Below are 26,205 nucleotides of genomic sequence, written 5' to 3'. Positions count from 1 at the left end.
ATGTTTACAGGAATAAATAAAGGAAGGGGCTGATGCTAAATGAATTGAAATTTGGGCTGAATAATCTGTTGCTGAAGTTGCTTTTGGGCCATTTATTGATGGGNTGAAGATTAATTGTGCAGAGAGCAAAGACAATTCTGATGCGCTTGAATTGGGCTGAAGCAATGTGTGTAATGATGTTGGGATGCTTGGTGTGGAGTGAGCTGATTGCTGGCATTGGTTGAAGTTGTGCGTTTTGAAAAAAACTTAATGAAACGCTGCGTTTTGAGCAGCTGGGTCTGATAGAAGGAGAAAAGGGGAGTAAAGGCGCGCTGGAGCTCGACCATTTGGGTTTTTCCCCAATTTCCTCAACTTTCAACCCTCAAGCTAGGGTTCTTCAAAGCATTTCAGAGAGAAGAAGTGTTGCAGCGATTCAGAGATTCACGGCCCAAATGAAGCCAGCCCAAGAAGCTAATCGGACCAGAAAAATGATGATCGGAAGCTTTTGACGATTGAAGAGCAGAGTTAGTTGAAGAAGAGCAACCGAGAATATTCCAATTTTATTTGGTTCTTCCCCTTTTCCCTTTTTCCCGATTCTTCCCTTCTTTCCCTTTTCCTATTCTTTTTCTGTTTGGATTTTTCCCTATAAAAAGGAGGCTTTGTAACATTGTAAACACAAGTGGTGGGTGACAGACACCGCTCTAGCTCTATACCTTGCTTTACAATTTCCTTTGAGTTTCCAATTCTCTCTCGCTTTAGTTTTAGGTTTTACAGCTTTCGTAGAGAGTAGAACTTTGCTTTGCTGGTGTCTTTGATCTCTCCATTGGGTGACAAACGATGGAATCTTGGACTCTGGTATTCTGTACTGTTGATTCAGATTTTAATTCAAATTTTATGTTTTCCTTTGATCTAGTTTACGTTGCCTTTCAATTTCATTTACATTCCCTGCAGTTGCGTTTACTGTTTTAGCAATTTCATTTTGTTAATTCTACATTGTCAGTTTGATTCTTGTTTCCTGTTAGGATTTTTAAACTTTGTTTTTAAGTTTTCAGCATTTTATTACATTTAGATGATTGCTTTAGGAACCTGTTTCATTCCCTTTATTTTTCCAATACTTTTAATTATTGATTCTGAATTTGATATTACGGTGTTAAGATGTGTGCATATAATTTTGATTTCAGCTTTGGCCCATTGTTCTATATTCACTTTTCTTTCATTTTTATTTTGTTTCAATTCTGTATTGATCTCTTTAGCATTGAATATACCAATTAGAGTTTGATTTTCTTCCCATTAATCCTTACATTTTCAATTCATAAGCATGCATTACTGGTTCTCGTGCTATTACCCCTAAGTTTCTTTGTTTTCCATATTCAGGTTTTAGCATATTAGGTTTTATACATCCTTCCTTCATTGCATATGTTTTCTAGGATTAGGTAATTGTTTTCTTTAAACTGGTTTTCATACATCATTCATTCAGATAAGTTAAGTCATGCATCTGCACTTAGGTTCTTTTATTTTTAATAATTCATTTTTCTTTCCCCACTTAGTTTTAGTTTTATTTTTAAATAATTAGGCTATAATTCTACATTTCTAAACTTAACAAGAATCAAGTCCTTGGATTAGACCCTAGGTTACCCCTATACTACATTAGTGGGGAATTTAGGTTTGTTGACTTTTGTGCGACCAAAAACTTTTCAACATAGGCCATCCTTAGACCATAGTGTATTTCGATCTTAGACAAGTATAGCAAGATGATCTTGTTGAGCTTGTAACTTGGTCTGATGTTGGTCTTCCATGAGATTTAAGTATTTATCAAAATTGACATGTAGTTACTCTTGTGTTTAGCATTGAATTAATTGATTGTCATTTTCTTATATGTTTACAAGTTGACTATATGTCTAGAAGAGTTTTCTCGTTCTTTTAGAAAATATTTTTCATGTGTTTTGAGGATATTGACTAATGATGAGTCTATCTTAATATTGGATGAAAATAAGATCGTAGTTCGACTTCTAATAAGAAACATAAAATTATGTGATAAAAAAAAAGGGGTTTTACTTCAACATCATATTAAGCATTAAATGTTACTACCAAAAAAAATGAGCATGAAGGGAAAAAAAATATACATTGAAAGATATAAGCTAAGTCTTCCTAAATTAAGAAAAATAATATTTTTAGTCGAAAGATGAAGAGAGGTCCACTTGAAAAAAAAATGTAATCTTAAATAAGTAAGAGTTTTATATAAAATATATTTAATATGTTTTTTAACCTTAATATTTCTGAGTTTATTCAATGTGATTATTCAATTTTTTTCTCAATTTAATCTTTATTTTATTTAAAAAGAATTAATCTGATCATTTTCATTAAATCAACATTAGGATGATAACATTACAATGTGAGCTTATACAATGTGACATGTGTTTATCGAAGTGGCTTATGAATTGATTAATTGGAACTTCAAGTTTGTAAAATATGTTATTCTAGAAAGAGATAAATAGGAGTAAGTAGGTGTTTAAAGACTAGGGTTTGACTTTGTTTCACTAGTCTCTTCAGTTTATCTTTCCTTCTTTATTTTTTAAGGAATGAAATAATTCGATAAGACTTTTTGGATGATAAATAATCTTATTAATGGCCTGTTCGCTTTAAAGGAAATTACTGTTATCATGGATTGGCGAAGACGGATTGTCAATTTATTTTATGTTCGTTTTAAAGGATTGGCGAGGAATGGAAAGCGAAGAATTGCGGGATAAACTACTTTTTCAATCCTCCCTTATATGCGAAGATTTGAAAAGATTTATATCAAATGTCCACGTTGCCCTTTTTCAATTTTTGTAACTGTGTTGCTGATTTTATTTATTTAAATATAAAGATTCAATATGAAAGACGAAAGGGATTAGAAACAAATGATGCAGACATAATAAAATAATAATAATAAATATAAAAATAATAATAATAATAATAAATGTAAACATAATAATAATAATATAATAATAATAAACAATAATAATAGTAATAATAATAAACATATTATAATAATAATAAAAATAATGCAATTTATTTTCATGTTAATAATAATATTATTTTTTTATTTTTATAAACATTTTTACAATTAAATATAATATTAACCATTATCATTTTATATTACTTTAATACTTAGGGGCATTTTGGTAATCTTTCATTTCTACCAATTAAACAAATTTTTTAATTTTATCACATCAATCAAATCCTACACTAATTCTCACAAACTTTACCCTCAAATCCATTCTCGATTATCCACAAATCTACTCAAAAAAACAACAACAAAATTACTCTCAAATCCATTCAAATCATATTTCCCAAATCATCTCCCCCAAATCTATTCATAAGAACATAGCATAAATGCTGAAATAGAATTAGAGATGATGAAGGTGGTGGAAATTACTATAATATTCTGGATTTCTCGTAACATAAACAATAATAATATATTAAAGTATTGAATAATAAATAAATATTTCCTATATTTTCATGTATCTATAAACTTTTGATATTTGATTAATTAATATTTCAGTAAGAGTAGGTATACTAATGATTTTGAATCATTAATTTTATTCTTTATTTGTATTTTTCATATTATATGCTATAGTATAAAAAAATTAAAATTGGAATGATATTATAATTATAATTATAATGTATATATTATTCCTTTTAATTATGATACATTCTAAATCTTTCTCACTTTCTCGCATGTATATCTCTTACATTAAACTTAATGTGAGTTATTGACTATGTTCAAAGTTCTTTATAATCATTTATTTGCTGTCATGTCATGAGTAAAATTGTACCAATATCAAAAAAAAAATAGCTGAAATAGTTCTATTAATTATTGATTTTTTCCAAAAAAATAAAATAAAATCATGAAGATTGAGATAGAAACTGGGTAACTCTGATTATTTGTTCACTTGAGTGGATTTGAAGGAAAGTAATTGAGAGATTTGAAACTAAATATTTTTATTATTTATTTGAATAGAGTTGGAGATAAGTGAGAGTGGATTTGGAAATAAATTTTTTTAATCTGTCACATAAATTAGATCTTACACTAATTCTCACAAACTTTACTTCCAAATCCATTTTTGTTTACCTCCAAATTCACACAAATAAACAACAAAAAAAATTACCTTCAAATTCTCTCAAATTCACTCGATCACTCTCCTTCAAATCCACTCAAGTGAACAAGACCTAAATCTTTTTAATTTAAAATAAAACTTAGATCGTCCAATAATTTCTCCAATAAATCCCATTAATAGAGCACAGAACACTTTCAATAATACCAGCTTATGATAATTCTAAAAGATAAATGATTAATATTATTATCAAAATAAAATACATATACAAGTTCCATAATCTAGTTTGGGTTAAAAGTAAAGAAAACAGCAAAACCCTCATCAATTATTTCTTTATTATGCTGAGGTTTGAACGACCAATTAGATGCTATACCTTTGGTTTGACTTCCAAAACCATGTGTTATGCTAGTTGATTTTGGATTCGTCCAAGAAGAAGAAGCACAAATCAAAATTTGGTACTTCGTACATATAAACATGAAACACATTCTATGGTTGAATATATATTTCACTTTGAATCATGTTTGATCTTGTTTTCAATTTAAAAATGACAGTTTTGCTTTCAAATATGTGTAACTTCAAAAATAGTCTAAGATGTCACCTTTAATAATTTTATACAAAAATAAATTTTATTAATTAAACTATACTTTCATATATTATAGTTATTTATGTTAAGTTTTATTAAAATTAAAATACCACAATAGTTTAAAAAATAATTTATAGTTTCAAATATATATATTAAATTTATTTTAATTTTTATAAATAATTTTATTTTAATATAATTTTTTAATACGTAAGTTTTAAAAAAAATATAATTTAATCAAAATATATTAAATCGTATAATAGTTAATAAAAAATATAGAAATGTAACTTGGCGAAACATACATTTTGTTTCTGTCGTGGAAATGATTCCATATGGGAGTTATAGAACTTTTAGAAAAAAACGTAATTTGGTAGTTAGAATTTTTCTTCGAAGAAAAATAAACTTGTCTTGAAATGCGAGACAAATCACTCCTGTTTGAGAAAATTTATCCGGTGAAAGTTAATTATATGTACTTTTATATTCCATCCCACCCCCAACTTGGTTTTATTTTTATTTTCAAATATTTCACAATTTATGTATTATTATAAATTTATGAAGGATTATCTGCTTATTTTTATTCCTTTTACAATTTATTTCTATCTTAACATTTTTAATTTGTAATTTCCATAGGTATAATTTATATTTTTAATAGATCTCGTTTATACTTTTAGAAAATTTTATTTTGTATGATTAGTATAACCATACAATTATTACTTCTAACATTAAATTGATATAAAAAAACTTATAATATTAAACAATACTTTATTTTATTAGAAGTTAAAATATTTAGATAATGTTTATATTTTATTCAAATAATTATTGGTGCATAAGTGGTTAATGATGGTGCAGAGTGAACATAGTGATGTGGATTATTTTATTACGTGGAATTAAAGTTTAATTTATGATGTGGAATTGTTTAATTCTAGACCTTTGTTAGGACAAAAGTTAGAGATTTGGTACATAATGTTATTGGACATTTAGGGATTTCAAAACTTGGAGATTTAGGAATTTCGATACAAGGATTTGAACATGAAGAGAACAAGAGACAAACACAATCTGCTAGGGATATTAAAACATTGTGAAAGGGATTTCAAGATTGACAGAACAGAAGGCCAACACAATCAGTTGGGATTTCGAAATAGCTAAAGAACAGAGGTTGACGACAATTGAGGTGAGTTTGATTTGGTGGGTTGTTGGGTGTTGCGTTTTCATTTTGGGGATAGGAAATGGGTTTTATGTTGTATTCTTAGGGTAGGAGTTTTTATTTGCAATGCATTGTGTTTGTTGTGGTCCTTTATTTCGTTTAAAATGTGTAGATCTTGTGGTCTCTTATTTGGGTGTTTTGGTGGTGGGGATCGTAGTTTGTCCCCCATTTGCGTCTTTCAATGGTTAGGAGTATGATATGTTTAATATTTTGTGGGCAGAATTTACAGGTGAAAAAAGGTGCAGAGATATATATAGTATAAAATGAGTGACGAATGTTTGGAAGTGGTGGTCCACCATGTTGGGAAACAGGTAGGCTTCATTTTAACACCAAGAGGGGGTGAATTGGTGAGTTTTCAAAATCAGAGTCTTTTCACAATCTTTTACACAAAGTATAAAACTTTACAAACTTTCTTGAATGGCAAGTAATAGAAATCTATGTGTAGCGGAAAAAGCAAAGTTGATTACGTGAATTGTAAAGTCGACTGAATGTAAAAGAGTAGGGATAGAGAATTCAAACGCAGGTTTTTATACTGGTTCGGCCTCAATGCCTACATCCAATGTCCTTCTAGTACCAGGAAGAGAAAGTGCACTATAATGGTCAAGGTTTTTACAACAAGGCTTTTATAGAGACCTCCACGTCAAAAATATAAAACACCTCTCTAACCCTCTAACCAAAATATAGGCAAACCACACAGCAAGACTTGCAGCAAGATATCCCCTCTCCTGCAATCTGTAACCCACTTTGAACAATCCTCAAAGTGTACCGCACTCCACGAGTCCAACCCCTATAGTCACAACAGGTACAACAACAATCACCACGGAATGCATACATCAATCTTGATCAACCCAGAAACACCTCGATTGTTCAGATTCTAATCAAGCAATGAGCGCAATGTCAATCTCCTTCAGAAACTCTTCAAAGATAGATCACAATCGTCTTCTTGATGAGTTCTTAGAGCTCTAATTCTCAAAGAAAGAATCTAAAACAGAATATGAAAATGTTAGATTTCCAAAAGTTCTTTGAAACAACTCAAGTCTCGTCAATTTATAGATTTCTATAAATCTGACGCTCCTGTAGTCGATTATGCTACTAATACAGTCGACTGTCCTATGACAGTTATAACAGTTAAGTCAAAGTAGTAGCAGTTTAGTCAAACAAATTAATTCCTCAGTCATTACAGTTGACTAACATTCAATGCTCAACTAACTTTTAAAAATATAACTGTTATTGTTCATGAACATAACAAAATTCCAAATCAAGCAACTAATACAATCGAATGCGTGGTGCACACAGTCGACTTCGACACAATAGTTCATTTTGAAATTCTTTTTAATGAAAAATCTCACATAGCATTGTATCTGAAAATTTGTGCATAGTCACGAGCTTAATTCGACTTCCCCCATAATGAAGTCGACTTATGCCACACAATGTAAGTTCATAAAAGTGCATGTGGTTTTCTTCTTTCAAAATATGTGTAATGCAACCAGATATGATGTAACATATACAAGCTTAGTAAATGTTCATTCACATATCAAGATAAACACAAAAACATGTTCAACAAGATATCAATCAATAAGCTACAGAACATGTAACACATCAACAATACATGTCTTATTAAAAATGTATTGTCATCATAAAAAAACAGAGTGATATAGATATTGTGTTGTCAACAATCTTAACACACCATAGTGGACACTTTGTAAGTGATGAAAATGGGAAATTGAAATTTGATAGGGAAACAACATAGTGCTTTTGTGACCCAGATACGTGAAGCTATTTTGAGATCTTAGTTTGAGTAAAAGAGTTTGGACATATTGAAGTGAAGGAGCGTTGACACTCTTTAGGAGGTGAGTTAGTGTTGGAAGATAGGTTAGAACTATTGACTGATGACTATGGTGCAATGCATATGCTTAACATAGTCATGTTAAATGAGGTAGTTCATTTATATGTGGTTCATAATACCTTAGAACCTTAGATAATAAAAATGATTGAGTGAGTTTAGTTTGAGGTAAAGGGTGAAGGTGGGTAGGTGGATGCTAATGATGAAAAAGGGGTGAAGGAAGGTAGTCAAGGGGAAGGTGATGGTCAAGGTCATGGTGATGCCCATGGTAAAGGTGCAAAAGAGGTGGAGAAGGGTGAAGGTGATGGTAATGGTGATGGTGCAAAATTTTGGAAAACATGTAGCCTTCGTTTCAACACCAAGACGGGGGGGGTGAATTGGTGAGGTTTAAAATCAGTGTCCTTTTAAAATCTTTTTCGCAAAGTAGAAACCTTTACTCAATTTCTTGAATCACAAGTATAGAAAATTTAAGTGCAGTGGAAAATCAAAGTAGACTACGTACATAACATAGTAGACTGAATGTAAAAGTGTAGGGATAGAGAATTCAAACGCAGGTTTTTATACTGGTTCGGCCTCAATACCTACATCCAGTGTCCTTCAAATCGCAGGAAGCAAATGCACTATAATGGTCAAAGTTTTTACAACAAGGCTTTTATAGAGACCTCCACGTCAAAAATATAAAACACCTCTCTAACCCTCTAACCAAAATATAGGCAATACACATAACAAGACTTGTGGCAAGATATCCCCTCTCCTGCAATTTGTAACCTACTTTGAACAATCCTCAAAGTGTACCAAACTTCACGAGTCTACCCCCTATAATCACAATAAGTACAACAACAATCACCACGGAAGTGCAACACGAGCCTTGATCAACCAATGAACACCTCAATTGTGCAGATAATGATTAAGCAGTAAGCACGACATAATTCTCCTTCAGAACCTCTTCAAAGAATGATCTCCACAGTCTTCTTGATGAGTTCTTAGAGCTCTAAATCACAGAGAAACAATCTGAAACAGAATATGAAAATGTTATTTTTCCAAACGTTCTCTGAATTAACTCAGGTCTCGTCTATTTATAGATTTCTATATAACAGACGCTCCTGTAGTCGACTAAGCTACTAATACAGTCGACTGTCTCCTGACAGTAATAACAGTTAAGTCAAAGTAGTAGCTGTCAAGTCAACAAATTAACTCCACATTCAATACAGTTGACTCTTATTCAATGTTTAACTAACTTTTAAAAATATAGTCGTTACTATTCACAAGCATAACAGAATCTCAAATAAAACAACTAACAAAGTCAAATGTAAAGCGCACACAGTCGACTTTGACAAATCTACACATATTGAAATTCTTTTCAATGCAAAATCTCACATAGCACTGTATTTGAAAATTTGTGCAACGTATTTGAAAATCTCACATATTTGAAAATTCTTTTCAATGAAGTCGACTCAGGACTTGCAAATTTGCTACACAATATAAGTTCATCAAAGCGTGTATGGTTTTCCTTTTCAAAACATATGCAATGCAATCACAACAGATGTAACATATATCAGAACAATGAATATGCATTCATATATTAAAGTCAACAAAAAACATGTTCAATAAGATATCAATCAATAAGTAATAGAAGATGTAACACATAACAAGACATGTATGATTAATAATGTGTTGTCATCATCAAAAACAGAATGAATAAAGCACTGTGAGATTAAGGTTAGCTATACCAGTGCTTCCCTTATCAACAATCTCAGTAATCTCCCCCTTTTTTTGATGATGTACAACCATGATTAATAAACAACCATGTTTGTACACAAACAGCTCAAAAAACCAATCAAGTAATCACTCAAAATCAAGCAATCAGTAAGTGTGTTTGATTAAATGATCTCTCCAGTGTATCAGAACAATTTTTAGAGTATAAAGCAGTATAACTCTGAAAAATCATTATCAAGCAATATCAAGCTATCACAAATCAAGCATATAATCAAACATTTATCCCCTTTTGTGCATTAACAAAAAATGTATGCTTTTAGATATGATATGCTGATAAACAAACAATTAGAGATGCATCAATGTAAAAAAATTTTACAATCAGTGATGCTCCCCCTATCATATATATTTACATGAAAAAGATAACCTCCACCTGAAGTGTAGGCATGTGAAGAAATATGTGGGTATGTAATGCTCCCCTTATCATCATGCATAATTTTCTCAATCATATTCAGATGCATAATGCAGTATAGTAAGAACTAGAGCATACATTCAGTATAACACAGAATTGCATCATAGTTACGATTCAAGCAATTTTATCATGCAAAGATACAATCATCAACAATCTCACAATATAATCTCATGTAGGGAATATGCAATCATTACGAAACATAGATATATTGAAGATAATCAAAATAAAATGATCAATCAACACAATAACCAAATTCCAGTAATGGAATTTATAACCCTGTTGTGATCAAGTCGATTGCATTATTTTTCTAGTCGATTCCATTGCTTTTCAATGAGTTTTTATTCTAGCTGTGAATCCTAAAGTAATGTTTTCCTGCAAAACCTTTCATGATTTTTTGAAGATCAAGCATTTTAGAATCATAGAAGTGCAAGAAAAATACTCAAACAAGAAGTGAATATGCAGAACAGTTTAATGTAACTGTGAAAACATGCATAGTCAACTTCAATCGATACAGAGTCGATTCAATCATTCAACCAGAACATATTTAATCAATCAGAGTATATCAAATGATATTGAATCAAACTACTGATTTCATTACTTGTTCTTAAAAGATATTACAATGGATGATTAGAACAAGAACAAAAAGAAAGACAAAACATAGAATGACATTCTAAGCCATTATAAAAATAAACTAATTTTTCTTTCTCTTTTTGTTAACAAAGTCATTAAGGATCATGTCATTGTCACTATCTTATGTCCTTTCCTCCTCTGCATTCTCATCTCCACTTCCTTGATTAGAGCTCTTTGGAGTGCTTGCTTCCTCAAACAGTGAATCTTCAACATTTTCCTCATTCAGCTGTGACCTATCTCTTTGGTCTTCCAGTAGCTTTCTCATAGCCTTTAATTCTCTTAGAATAATCCTTTCGAACTCAGACTTTGCTCTGTATTGGTTGTCTTGAAGGGATTCCATTTCATTTTCATCATTTATTGCATCATTCTTAAATACCCATCCTTCAGGTGTTTTTACCATGTGCATCAAGTGAAGTGCACCGTTGTCAATGAGACTCATTCTGTGATATCGCTCACTTAATTCTCCAATGCATTCCACGCCAAACTGAATAAGAATTTTTGAAATGAAAACACATTAGGGAAACTTGCCAGATTCTAACTTTGTTACTTTTAGCATGTTATTAGATATAGCTGCTGGCCAGTCTACTTGAATATTTTCTTTCAATCTTGCCATGAGTATATAGGAAATCACATAAATCGCTAGTCTATCATCTTTTTTCATTCCCCCGATTTTGTAGCTTAAGTAATCCCTGTAGTCTTCAAGATTCCTTAGAGAATTTTGATATTCAGTGAACTTGTGGAATCCTTCTATTCCCAAATGACACTTTTCACCACCAAGCTTTAGTACAACCAGCTTAGTCCATACTTCGTCAATAAGTCTGATATCAACCCTTTTTATTCTTGAGCAAAGAGTATCATTGATAACGGTCTAAAAACCGTTATTTTCATACTTAAATTTGATATTAAAACACACCCTTTATGGCTTAGAATAAGCTTAAAATCAAGTAAAACACTTAGTTGTGTCTTGTGAGAGTCAAAAGTTGGTTTTAGAGATATTATGCTTGTTTTTTACATTGTTTTGCAGGGTTTTAAGGTGAATTGAAGATGGAAGTGAAGTAAGGTGGACTTAGTCCCATGAAAGAAGGAGAAAAATGATGAAAAGAAGGGTCAAGTGAGCCGCTGAGCACCAGAATTGATCGCTGAGCGCTCAGAGCGATTAGAGGGAAACCGCTCAGCGGCAAAACTGACCGCTGAGCGGTCAAAGCGGCTAGAGGGAAACCGCTGAGCGGTGAACTTAGGCGCCTGGGCGGTTGTCTGTTTTTATTAGTTAGATTCTGTAATCTTTTTGTTATCTTATTGGACTTATATATAGTCCCAGTGCGAATCAAAACATATTCTTTTGGCAGAGAGAAACGTCCAGAGTTATTCCACACACCTTGGAGGAGGTTTCTTGGATGCTTAGGCTCCAATCTACCAAGTTTAGGGTTATTTCTTCCATTCTTTCATCATATTTCATCTAGTTTCACTATGATTATGGTGAACTAAACCCTAGGTTGTTGGGGAACAATGTAATCTTTTAAAACTCTCATATATTCAAATTCTTATTCATTTTATATGCTTGCATATTCTTGATTTATCAATTGTTGGGTTTTTCACCTATGCTTAATGCTTTTATCGTTTAACTCATTCGGTAAATGTTGTTTGTCTTTATTGATACGGGGACGTACAGTAATGTCATGAACTGGTGTTGAATTCCTTGATTATGTTAATACCGCCTAGGGATAGGGGTAGGACGATCAATTGTATTTTGCTTCCGCTTATCATGCATTATTAATTACTAAGGGAGGCTATAGGGATAGCAAGCCGATAATTAGTAATAGACTCTTTTCACCAAAGGATTAGGTTAAGGGTAGACTAAGAAAGTTTGCATGACAATATGATAAATAAGCTAATTAAATAAGAAAAGTAGATATATGAGGGGTGGATAAGATGAAATTGTAAACCCCAACAACTCCATTCATTCATAATTTCTTAAAGCCAATTGAATCATTGCATTTGCATGTTTATTTTTGTTCTTTGCATGCACACCTCAATTTAATTCTTTTCTCAAGTCTTACACGATTTATTTACATGAAAAGTAAGGCCTAAGAGTCCTTTGGAAAACGATAATTGGACTTACCATTTATATTACTTGATAACGATCTGGTACACTTGCCAGGGACTTAACAATCATCTTCGATTTTCAGGTTGTAGTAGAATACCTTTACGAGGTCAGGATACCATGGACTTTCCATTTCAACAAACCTTTTTAAACCTTGTCACCTAAGCCACCTTTGAAAGATAAAACCTTCATCCTTGAAGAACTTCAGCTTTAAGAACTTATGTGTTACCAAGCTCCTCATCTTCCAACAGTCGAGATATTTTGACTGCGCTTCATCATCGCTTATCCAACCTTCAAGTTCAGGAACCCGTTTAGTGCTCTTTGTTCCTACAGTGTTGACACTTTTCCTTGGTGCAGAGCTTGAGGCCATTAATGTTGAAGGGAAATAATGACTTTCACAGGAATTGAGAAAGAGATAGAGTTCCGGACTAATCAAGCTTAGCGTAGTGAAACATGATCATTATGTTTTTATTTAAACAAAGCACAATTTAAAAAATTGGAGGGAACATATAAACTCAGTTTCGTACCAGAAATTATTTTCAAATTTGAAACACAATCAAACAGGAGACCAAGAGTCGATTTAATTAAAAACTCAGTTGACTACTGTCTGACTTAAGATAGTCAAAAACGAAGTGTAGACATACAGAGACAGAGTCGATTAAATTCATAATAAAGTCGACTGAAAGTCTTGACATCAATTTTTCAATCAAATCAATCAATCAAGCATACAGTAAATAATGCACACAATCAAACATGGAACAATCAATCAATTAATGCATGATGCAGTAAGCTGAATACATGTTACTAGTTGTAGATACTCAAGATGTTTGATATATATCCAATGTTGTTCATCCTTGAGTCCTCACTGCATCTGCTTGTAATCCTGTAAAACAACTTAAGTTTTGGTTGCAGGTACCCATTTGAACTTGGGTCCTTGATTGTCAGCTTTAGTTACTTGTTCCTTTTGTTTCCATGCATACAATCCTTTAGGAACACCAACAGTTCTATAATAAAAATTTCTAACACTATGACCAACATAATTGCAATAAAAGCAAGCATTTCTAGCAGGTTTGCTTAAATCAATAAACTTCTTTGCATTGGTTTTGTTAGTTTGAGCTTTATAGCCTATTCCTTGTCTGTAAATAGCTCTACCAGAAGACTTTAATACAACATCTAAATTGTCTCTACCTTCAGTGAATTTGGCTAGTGTGCTAGTCAAGTAATCAATTTGATCAATATGAGTAGGACATTTTTCACAAGCTTTCTCTAATGTAACAGTCTCAATTTTAACTTCTTTAACAAACTTTAAAGCATTATCTAGTTCTTTCTCTAATTTCTCATTTTCAGCTATAAGGTTATTAATTCTATGCTGATAATCTCTCTTATCGGAGTTAAGTCAATTAACCTTATATTGCAGTCGCATAGCTTCAGAATGTATATCTTTGAATGCTTTAATCAATAAATCATACTTCACCTCTAGTGGTTCATTCTCAAAATTTGCATCGTTGTCATAGTCATCCAATGTTGCTTCAGCCATGTAGCATATGTTAGAATCCCTATTTTCCCAAGCAATGTATGCTCCTTTTTCTTTTCTACCTTTGTCTTGAGGAAACCTTCTATTTGCTTTCTGCTTTGGCTTTAATTCTGGACAATCTGGTTTGATATGTCCTTCCTTCCCGCATTCATAGCATTGGAAAGCATTTGATCTGAAGCCTCTCTTTGCTTTACTTTGACATGCATGATTAGTAAGTTGACTATCATTTTTCATAAGTCGACTAAACTTTCTTACCATCATGGTCATTAATTCTTTGTCGTCCATTTCTGCATCTGAGTCTTTTTACACCAAGAGGGAGGGTGATTGGTGTGATTTCAAAATCAGAGTCTTTTTAAAAACTTTTTCGCAAATTATAAACCTTTATAAAGTTTCTAGAATCACAAGGAATGAAAATTTCAAGTGCAGCGGAAAATACTAAGTTGACTACGAAAGCAGCAAAGTCGATTGTATGTAAAAGAGTAGGGATAAAGAATTCAAACGCATGTTTTTATACTGGTTCGGCCTCAATGCCTACATCCAGTGTCCTTCCACAATCCGGAAGCAAATGCACTATAATGGTCAAGGTTTTTACAACAAGGCTTTTATAGAGACCTCCATGTACAAAATATAAAACACCTTTTTAACCCTCTAACCAAAATATAGGCAATACACACAACAAAGATCTGCAGCAAGATATCCCCTCTTCTACAATCTTTAACCCACTTTGAACAATCCTCAAAGTGTCTAGACTCCGCGAGTCAACTCCCTACAATCCCAGTAGGAAAACAACAACAATCTTTACAAAGATTGATAGAAATCTTGATCAGAATGAACACCACAATTGTAGAGTATGATTAGCCAGTAAGCACAAAAATATTTCTCCTTCAAAGAACCTCTTTAAAGATAGATCACCACGGTCTTCTTGATGAGTTCTTAGAGAAAATTCTCAGAGATCACAATCTGTAAATCACAAATGAAAGTGTTAGAATAACCAAAGTCTGTGTGATCAACTGAAGCACGTCTATTTATAGTTTTCTATAAATAAGACGCTCTTGTAGTCGACTAAGCTACTGATAGAGTCGACTATCCTCAAACAGTTATAACAGTTAAGTTAAACAGTAACAGTCAACAATTAACAAATTTATTTTATATTTAATACAATTGACTATCATCAATGCAATAACTAACTTTTGAAATATAGTCGTTATTGTTCACAAACATAACAAAATTTCAAACAAATCAACTAACTAAGTCAGATCCACTACGCATGTATTCGACTTAGGCACATCAGCATAGTTTGAAAATCTTTTCAATGCAAAATCACTCACAACACTGTTTTTGAAAGTCTGTGCATAGTCATGAGTTTTAATCGACTTACTTCATAATGAAGTCGACTTAAAACTTGCAGTTATGCCATACAATATAAGTTCATAAAAGTGCATGTGGTTTTCTCTTCAAAAACATATGTAATGCAATCACACATGGTGTATCAGAAATAAGCTCAATGAGTGTGCATTCATATATCAAGAACAACACAAAACATGTTCAATAAGATATCAATCAATTAAGAACAGAACATGTAACACACATCAAAACATGTGTTATTAATAATGTGTTGTCATCATCAAAAACCAGAGTGATTAAAGCTCTGTGAGATTAAGGTTAGCTAAACCAGTACTTCCCTCAACAATCTCAACACCAATAATATCCCCTTCTAACCTTCACAACATATCATTATAGTACTTCTCAAAGCAAATCAAATTCAGAAATATCCAATATACAATTTCTATTACATACATTTAGATAAAACAGAGCTTTATTAAAAATCACACGAGTCTGTCCTTATTTCTCATCCCACATTATGTTAAGAGATATATACATTATTCCATAACTACTTACTCTCGCTACAAAAAACTACCACGACTTGTTCAGACGTGCAATCCAATTTCCTTTTTTTAACATTTCACTTTCATGGGACAAAACAGAGCATACAAATTTTTCAATATTGTTTGCGAATCAATTTCAATGTTTACAAATCTCAAAAACACCGAAACTTATGAGATGTTAATCATGTATCACTAAATTTTTATAAATTGGTCATGTGCATAATCTTAGAAAACCACCAAAAATCACAAAGCAAGATCCAAAAAGGAAACACAGGTTTCACACCTAAATGCAACTAAACAAACAAATTCAAGCTAGCTCCCCATACCTGGTTGGGTTCCTTAGCCCTCAATTGTCCTAAGTGCTCCTTGTTCTTGCCTTTCTCTTTCACTTTTTGGATTCCTAATGCCAACTCGTTCCATCCTCTCCATTCATCCCTCTTAACCCTTAAACAAGCCTTTTTTGAACTCTCAAATAGAACCCTAAAAAGCTTAGTGGTTGACCTCAAAATACCCTTGTTTTCCTCTTCGTCAACCTCGTGTCACCCTTGGCCCAAATGAGCATTGAATACTCTCACTTTTTCGTGTTGCCACTCTCCCCCTCCCTGTTTACTCTAGGGTTCACTTACATGAAACAAAGAAGAAACAAACCAAAAAATAAATAGAAAGAAGAGAATGAGTTCTCTTGTTTCTGGACCAAATGTGTTTTAAAAAAACAAAAAAATAAAGTAAAATAACTGAAGCAAATAAAAACAAACTTTTAGTCTCAACCAGGTTCGATACTGCGTCCATTAGGTCACATATCCCAACACCTAACACAGTGTCATTAGGCCAACTTAATATCACTAATAACTCAACCAATAAATATTTATTTAAGTTATTTTAATTCTCTTATTTTTCATTTTTAATGAAACTAACACTATTTTCCCTCCACATAGGACTCTTGAACACCATGACAACTCAAGCTAATTAACCCCATGATCCTTGTATGAAAAAATCTTATTTTATAATAAATAATATTTCAATTATTAATTTATACCTAAAGTTGTATAAATTCTCGGGTCTTACATTTATGTCTGTTCTAAAGTCATGGCAACTAAGTAAAGTTATTGATGTGAAGAACTGATTGCAACCTTCTTGGCTAGGTTAGAACAAATATAGTAGGATGCTATGGAGATAGTCCCTTGAAGATATATTGTGCAGAAATGTGGTGGATCATCAAGGACAAGGGCTAGAAATGCAGAAGATATGATGTTTGAAGCTTAGAAGCTCACGACCATATGGTGGTTCAATGGTGGTGGTGATATGTTTGAAAGCATTAAGAGAGGTTAGGCTTTAAGAGAGGTTAGGTCAACTCTAAGAGGAAGGTAACTAGAGGAGTCACATGGGTCGTTCTAGTCTTGATCTTAAGATGGTTACAAGATAGGGACACCTCTATATATGGGCAAGGGTGTCTCCTAAAATCCCTAAAAGCATGATCTCTCACCCTTGCACTCATTGGCCGAACATGAGGCCCTTTAACAAGTTAACAAGTGTTCACAAACCCTTTTCAATAAGGGAAGGACATGTGGTCACTCATAAAGTACAATCTTCTTCATTCCTAGAGCATTCTATGGAAGATTGATCATTAATCCTTCCTTCTTTTCTCTTAAACCTTGTATATTTTGTTTTGTAGGATCCATTAAGTTAGGACACGTCTCTAGGTGCATGGAACATCCCACCAAGTCTTCTTTGGGACAAGAGTCAAGCTAGCTCAAGCTTTTAGAGCTTCCAGATTTCCATCTGCCCAACGCTAGTGAAAGCTACCATATGCGCTCATGTTGTTTGTGTGAATTAGCATGAAACTTGTGACACTCTAGTTGGCCTCTACAACTAGTCTTTTAGTTCGAAAAATTGGAAGGAATTTCAGACCGAATTAGAGGTTCTCCTTTCCTATAAATAGGAGGCTTCTATCCTTGTAAAACCACTTTTGAGCTAGTAATGAATTGCTACAAAAATATGTCCAACTTTGTTTTGCTCTTGAGTCACTCTAACTCTGAATTCTCTTCTTTTTCTCTAGCTTCCTTACTTAATAGGAAAGTCTTTTGAGCTTGAGGCACCATACACTTACCACACCTTCACCAAAATGCACTTCAATCACTTCAAACATCTTCAATTATGTTGCATTACCAACTATTTCGCTGCATCTTTGGCTTCCATCTTCTGGAGTTGAGTTTCGAGGCTTCCATCAAAGTCTACATGAAGGTTTTAACCTTTATTATAAGGTTCACACTTAAAATTAAGTAATATAAAATAATATGTTTCTTGTTTTTTTATGTATTATTTTATAATAATGAAGAGTTTACTATAAAGGTTTATCTATATCTTTTTCATTTAGAAAATAAATTACAATTTCAACACTTGTGACTTTTTCACACTAATTTTCGTACACATGAAAATTGTTAGTTATATATGGGGACCTTTTATTTATATCTATCTATCTATATATATATATATATATATATATATATATATATATATCTATATATATATATATATATATATAATGACCCATTAAGTCCCATTAATTTATATAAATTAAGTGTAATAAAATTTAAATTAATTTATTTTGAAACTAAATATTAGAAGATTTTTTTTTTTTTAATTTAAAACCTTTCTAAGCAAAAAATAATTTTTAGAAAAGCTAATTACAACTTGTTAAAATTTTGATAGAAAAATTCTGATTTAGTTTTTAAATAATAATTGGGAATATATTAAAACCTTCTATAAATTAATTTTAATTTGATATATAAGTTTTATAAATATAATAACAAGCTTATTTTTTGAACTAAAAACATCACCCTAGGCAAAATATAGTTCTTAGAAACTAAAAAGAAATTATGCTTTCAATTATTTTTTTAAACTTATAATTGAGAACACTTTAAATCAAGCTCTTAATAAACCGAACATAGATTTTTTGTCGCATATGTGGAACACGTATATAAAACACATTTTGGACCCTTCATGCGTGGGGTGAGTGAGAAGACATAAATAAAAGAGGAGTGCCGCCAGAGTTGCCCCACAATTCTTCCTCTGTTTCGTTTTCTTTTCTCATTCTCAGTCCCAAAACTCCTTCATTCTCTCTTGCATTTCCACCTTCCAAAGCTCTTTCTCTTACGGTTATCTCTTCACTTTTCATTTAAAATTTTTTCTCCATTCTTGTGAGGTTTTGTTGTTCCATAAGACGAAATAAAACCAATGAAAATTGATTTGTTAGTCATAATTTTGAGTACTTTACTGTTTCCCCTGATGCTGTGACTAAATGAAATAAAGGGTGTTCTCCTTTTTGTGCAGATCGAGCTTTGGAGAACTCGAGAAAGCATTTGGGTCTCAAGGCTTTTTCAGATCCCTGAACGTTTGTGTTCATTTGTCGATATAACTTGGTTGGAAAAGCATGGCAAGCGCGTTGCAGTTTCAAGGGGTTCAAGGGAGCCTTGCTGTGAGGAGGAGCATTCATCACTGCAAGCCCCAAATTGGGTTTGCAGCATTTGGTGCTCCTGTTTGTGCAAGAAGAGTTTGGGGCAATAAGGTGACATTCGGTATTACGTGTAAAGCCTCGGCAAGTGATGTGATTGAGAAGAGTGTAACTGAGTATGAAAAGGTGAGTAGTGAGGGTGAAACCAGTTTCACATGTGTCATGAAGTTTGGTGGCTCCTCAGTGGCTTCTGCTGAGAGGATGAAAGAGGTGGCTTCCCTTATATTGAGTTTCCCAGAGGAGAGACCTATAGTTGTTCTCTCTGCTATGGGAAAGACAACAAACAAGCTTTTGCTGGTATTTTTGAACCCACTGTTTTGTTTTCTTTATGTTGGTTTTCCACTGTTTTGTTTTGTGATAATCAAAGACTGTTGTTGAGTAAAAACTGTTTGCTTTCTGTTTTGTTAGGCTGGAGAGAAAGCTGTGAGTTGTGGTGTTACTAATGTGGCAAGTATTGAGGAGCTCAGCTTTATAAAAGACCTGCACGAAAGGCAAGAGCAATGAGTATTCTGTTTTTGCTTTTTCTAGTGTGACATTATCTAAGGAATGAAAATTCTCTTTTTATACCAGTATAAGAAAGCTATTTTCTCACTGCATGTTCTTACTTGTCTCTCAGGACTGTGGATCAGCTTGGAGTAGACAAATCTGTTATTGCAAGTAAGTTGCTTTGTGGACAGTGATTAAGGACCATTTGAATATTTTTTTTTTTATTTGTGATAAAAAAGGTATTGACCGATCATTTCGCCTACCCAGTTGTGTGTATTCATTTGTATGCAGCAATGGTACCACTTGGCTTATATGGTTGTGGAACATGCATTTGGTTTATTCGCTAGATTGAACGATACCTGTTTGCACATTTGTCACTGTTTCACTTTGTAATTTAATATTTTTTCTTATGTTGAGAAATATGATTCAAGATTCAAGTTTATTTTATATGGTCATATCCCGAAGAAGTTTGTGAATTGAATTTCTGGTCTTCTATCTTTGACTGTCTCGACATTAAATATGCGATGCCAGTCTGGATGTTTATGCTTTAGTTGTTAGAATAAACAAGTCTTTGGTGCAGTGGAAGACTGACACAGTTTGACACTCAGATGAAGAAGAGTTTAATGAGAAATCATATTAATTTTGCTCTGATTACTGCTGAACAATTACAAATTAAAGGCTTTAGATGGTAACTGGTAAAAGTATCTTGGAAAAGGAAACTAATCAAGATAGAAAATAATTATCACATGCTGCATCATTTTATACATAACCTGAAGCAGTAGCTACATTGTATGTGCATCGATTTTACACTACAATTCTGATTTTGATATGCTGCGACAAGGAACATAAAGGCATTTCGTTTTGTCACGCCCATGATGGCTTGTCAAACAGTTCAGAAAAAAAAAATACTGTCACTGCTTATCTCAAATCAAGAAAAAGCTGAGACTTTGTCATAGATTGTGCTTATAATTGTAAAATTAACTGTGTTTTTTATTTTATAAATTCATAGTTGCTGCACTTTATTTTCATTTTATTTTATCACCTTTTGGACTAAACGAATTCTACCATATACCATCTTTCTTCTCAATATGATTGTTTGATAATTTTCATATGTTTTTGGCTCATTTTTGTGGTTGATTTCCTGTTGCATGTGGAAACATTTCCAGAGCATCTAGATGAGTTGGAGCAACTTCTGAAGGGGATAGCTATGATGAAAGAGTTGACTAAAAGGACTCAGGACTATTTAGTTTCCTTTGGAGAATGCATGTCCACTAGGATCTTTGCTGGATATCTTAATAAAATAGGTGTCAAGGCCCGCCAAGTATGTGTTATTATTTGCCTATTTAATACACTATATAACTGAAAGCTTGTTAGTTTTTTTATTGCTCATATGATGTCCCAACTTTGAGCAATATTTCAGATTTTGATTTGTTTTCTCTGATTATAGTGATTTGTCGCTAATTTAATTGTTTGACAGTATGATGCATTTGAGATTGGTTTTATAACTACTGATGATTTCACAAATGCGGACATTTTGGAAGCAACTTATCCGGCCGTTGCAAAAAGATTGAATGGCGATTGGCTCTCCGATCCTGCAATTGCAATTGTTACAGGCTTCCTTGGAAAGGTATTTGTTGTGTCTTGTTTTTTCTTCAATGATTCTTTTCATTTCTTTTCTTTGATTTTGTTACTAAATTAAAGTTCTCTAATTAGAAAGGCTTTTTGCTTGTTTTTCTTTTTGAAGGCCCGGAAATCATGTGCAGTGACAACACTGGGAAGAGGGGGCAGTGATTTGACAGCTACTGCAATTGGGAAAGCACTAGGGTTGCCAGAGATTCAGGTTTGCAATTGTACATAAAACACATAAATGCACGTCAAAAAGTATACGAAGAAAAATAATTAATTCAATCTCTTAAACAGGTTTGGAAGGATGTTGATGGTGTCCTAACATGCGATCCAAATATATACCCAAAAGCAGAACCTGTTCCTTTTTTGACATTTGATGAGGCTGCTGAACTAGCTTACTTTGGTGCTCAGGTATCATTACAAAATTTTATCTTATCCATTTCTTTTGACAATATACCATATGATTTCTCTATGGTTTGAAACAAATTATAGATTCCTGATGGAATATCTCACAATATCAGTATTATGACCGTCTTAAACACACATCTGAACATAACGCTAACAAATTAATGGTAACAATGCTAGCATTGAGATAGTAGAAACAAGGAGGCATTGCTCCACATAACTAGTTAAACTAGGAAATGATGAATTGTGTGCATTGAGTAGGCAATGGGATACAGTAGAGACTGTACAGGGTAGAACTTGCCTTTTCCAAGACTAACAAAAGAATTGTGTGTCAACATTGCATTTGAGTTGAGAAAAAGGATTCATGTACTAGAGAGGTGAGTTTCCAAGGGTTTGCATGAGTGATATTGGCAATATTGTTAATTGTCATTCTGTGTGTTCGACTGTTGGCTGATTTGGTGTTCAAACTGCGGGATTAGGTAGCCCACTGTCACAAAATGGTTGAAGCAACATCTCTGTTGTTAATGGGATGTTTTTGCACCCTTTACTGCTTATTTGGTATATAATGGTTAACAAGATGACATTCTTTTGGCCACTAACTAGGCTCTTTAAGTAATCTCTGATTTGTTCTGTTAATGACTATATTCCAACGATTGTGTTATTACCTAATCTATTATCAGGTCTAGTCAAAAGCATGTTGTTGGTCATCACATTACTGCTAAGTAGCACAATGTGGATCTAAAGATAGACTTGTGCGGTGGAATATGATGGAAATTAATAGAGTGTGGAAGTATTACTTTTATAGACCAGAATAGAAAGATCAAGGAAAACAGTGATTACAACTGGACAGAACATGAAAATACTAGGAAGTGAACATAAAAAATTACATAAGACCTCTTTCTTGCGTAAAACTTATAAGACCTCCGCCCATGACTACATTGGTCTACAACTGGGTCCATTCTAATTTTCAGATGTAAGTTCTTATCAACAATCCCATCAAAGGTGAGCTAAATCTCAGTTCTCTGATTCTCAGGTTCTGCATCCACAGTCTATGAGACCTGCTAGAGAAAGTGATATTCCTGTTAGGGTTAAAAATTCTTACAACCCCAAAGCTCCAGGTACTCTCATCACCAAAGCAAGAGATATGAGCAAGGTGTGTAGAGCTTAGTTTTGTCATATATAGAAAATCCCATTATCTCAAGTAAGACTCTGACTGTGTTTAAGTTTTCCCTTTTCCACCTGCAGGCAATATTAACAAGCATTGTTTTGAAACGTAATGTGACCATGTTGGATATAGTGAGCACTCGCATGCTTGGTCAATATGGTTTCCTCGCTAAGGTGAGAGCTAATACTCATCAGATATGTTCTCCATGTGTTTGAATCTCTTCCACTTTTCATATTCCATGTGTATATAGGTATTTTCAATCTTTGAAGATTTAGGCATATCAGTTGATGTTGTAGCTACAAGTGAAGTCAGTGTTTCCTTGACACTGGATCCATCAAAGCTATGGAGCAGAGAGCTAATTCAGCAGGCAAGTGTAAGCATGCATATTCTTGTAATTAGTTTTTTAAATTCATAATATTTTGTGATGTTTTAAATGTTTTTCCTTCCTTTTGTGTTGACTGTGTTATCATCTGTCTGGTTGCCTATCACCCAGTTTTTTACTAATGCTTGAAAAATTAATCTAACTCTTAGTGAGATATTCAATGTGATTTGAGCAGGAGCTTGATCACGTTGTCGAAGAACTAGAGAAAATTGCTGTGGTGAATCTCCTGCAGAATAGATCCATAATCTCTCTCATTGGAAATGTTCAGAGGTCATCACTAATATTGGAGAAGGTTCACTTTTAATCTATATTTGAATGTAGTTCCTACATAAATTTAATTTTTATATGGAGATTTAATTGCTTCATTTCCATATTACTATCTGGTCCTTCCTCCTTTTTTATGGGTGAGGAATTCAGCTTTTTTCTTTTCCGTGGGAAACCTTGGGCTTTATTTTTTATTTATTTATTTTGGAAAAGGAAAAACCAGAGGTTTTATGATGTGATTTTAGGCGCAAGTTAATTCATGTCCACATGCAGATTATGTTTTGTAATTTGTCCATGTTTAGCTTCTGCTGGTGACATAATGATAGAAATCATTCAGTCAATAGTCCTTTGCCCAAGAATAAGAAGTAGGATTGATTGTTAATGGTGTTCTGTTAGAGTTAGGTTAGAATAGGAGGAGTATTTGGGGAATGACTGATTTTGTTAAGAGGGAGTGGGGTTGGTTATATATTTTCCTTTTGTAAGAATATAAAGGGTTATTGGGTGAATCCTTGGAATAGAGATATTTGGCGCAGAGAGAATCCTCCCTTGCTTGGGGGAGCTACACTTTGGAAACTCGCCCTGCCTTTGAATTATGTTGTTTTAATTTTCTGATTGCATGCATCTTTGATACACACTGCATCACACAAGGAAATCACTGATTGATCCTACTGCAGGCTTTTCGTGTTCTTCGAAGCCTTGGAGTCACTGTGCAAATGATCTCTCAGGGTGCATCTAAGGTATCCCCTTATCTACTTTATATCATTCATCATATTTGATGGAACGAATAAAAGCCTTTTTCATCCCAGGCAAAGGCTTGAATCAACAGTTATTGTGTGCACTTTGCATGTGCTAGAGGATTCCAAACCTTAGGCACTTGGGAATATATGATTATATTAATGAGAAACAGATTTATTTCACATAAACACTTTTCTTTGAAAAGGGAGGGAGAATGATCAAGCTTTTTCATATTATTCATGGCACAGATTCCTCATCCACAATCCCCCACTGTAAAATGATTTGGCTTTCTCAATTTTGTGTGTATGGTATTCATCTTGAGTATATCAAAGTAGAGACATTGATTTTGCATGCATGTCAAGACCCTTAAGTGGTTTGATTTTCATGTATTATGTCTGTTCTTTTGCAGGTGAACATTTCATTGGTTGTAAATGACAGTGAAGGAGAGCAGTGTGTGAGAGCTCTCCACTCAGTCTTCTTTGAGAGTGAGTTGTCTGAGTTAGAGTCTTAGAGGAGTGTTACAAAAGTGGGAAAGGTTCTGTTGCTGAATTATCTTAGTGGACACTTGAATGTGTCAATTCTTTGTTCTAAGATATGTATCCCAATGTTATATGGTAAGGTCTGAAGAAAGCAATTTTTACTAGTAGATTCTGGTTAGGAGGAATGGCAAAGCATCAGTCTTGGTAGTGCTGGTAGTTGGTATTACTAGAGTGAACCTTTTTATTCTTTTGCAGCTGCTTCCAAAGGGTTAATAACAGGCTGCAAAGCAATTATTGTTGACTAAATTATTGGAAATCATGTTTTTGTCTCATTTTGTTCATCATTTATGCTTCAGAAATAGAGAATGCATATAGCAAAGAAAAAGTTAAGAAAAAAAAAGAAAGAGGTAAAATATAAAATAAAATTTTAATTATTTCACAAAGTATGAATAGATGAGAAGAAATAGGATATTTTTTAAGAGTTGTGTAATTTGATTGATTTTATTAAAGATGAAATAGGTAGATAATATAACACCTTCTATATCTCTATTCTCATAAACACAATCAACACAAATAGTATGAAAATATAATTTTAACATATAGGAGTAAAATAATAATTTTAACGTTTTTAATTTTTATTCATTTTTCAGATTTTTTCCAAATTTTTAACAAAACAATCAAAAGTAAAGCTCCTCTTCATTTTCTTTTTCTCTCCACCAAACAAAGAGTTAAGATAGTGTATGTACTAAGAAAATAAATAATAAAATCAAATTCCCGTAGAAAATAATTAATAACATAAAATCCCCATATAAAATAATATAATATAGAAATGCTAGAAACAGTTTTTATTACTCTTTTGCATATACTCTACTCAATTTACTAAGATCCTGGGTTTATTTTGTTAATTGTAGGGGTTTGTTACCACCCCTTAAAACAATATTAATTGAATAAAATGGGCTTATTTCTTTCACTATTGGATCAAAGATAGTAACATGATTCAAATAAGGCTTTTACTTCCCACCACCCCAATAATTTCTTTTTTCACTCTATAAATTTTTAAAATAACCATTATATATATGTTTCGGAAACTTGTTGGAACATACTTTCCAAAAT

General features: G+C 32.8%; 1 protein-coding gene across 2 annotated transcripts; it reads left to right on the top strand.

The window, feature by feature from the left end:
* Positions 1–19,047: 19,047 nt before the first annotated feature.
* Positions 19,048–25,424, top strand: LOC106773079 (aspartokinase 2, chloroplastic). Of its 2 annotated transcripts, none has more exons than XM_014659775.2 (14): positions 19,048–19,194; positions 19,370–19,847; positions 19,959–20,041; positions 20,167–20,207; positions 21,203–21,357; positions 21,514–21,663; positions 21,781–21,876; positions 21,957–22,073; positions 23,101–23,220; positions 23,313–23,405; positions 23,483–23,599; positions 23,790–23,906; positions 24,553–24,615; positions 25,023–25,424. In XM_014659775.2, exons 2-14 carry the CDS (start codon positions 19,470–19,472, stop codon positions 25,122–25,124), a joined length of 1,632 nt encoding a protein of 543 aa, XP_014515261.1. In that variant the 5' UTR covers positions 19,048–19,194; positions 19,370–19,469; the 3' UTR covers positions 25,125–25,424. The 2 variants fall into 2 exon arrangements, with proteins under 2 accessions (XP_014515261.1, XP_014515255.1); XM_014659769.2 differs by having other exon boundaries at positions 23,483–23,605.
* The last annotated feature ends 781 nt before the right edge of the window (positions 25,425–26,205 follow it).

Source organism: Vigna radiata, chromosome 1 (assembly GCF_000741045.1).
Source record: "Vigna radiata var. radiata cultivar VC1973A chromosome 1, Vradiata_ver6, whole genome shotgun sequence".
NCBI classification, from domain to species: domain Eukaryota; kingdom Viridiplantae; phylum Streptophyta; class Magnoliopsida; order Fabales; family Fabaceae; genus Vigna; species Vigna radiata.
The sequence above is the reverse complement of the archived record's forward strand: the minus strand, read 5'-3'. Positions and strand labels throughout refer to the sequence as shown.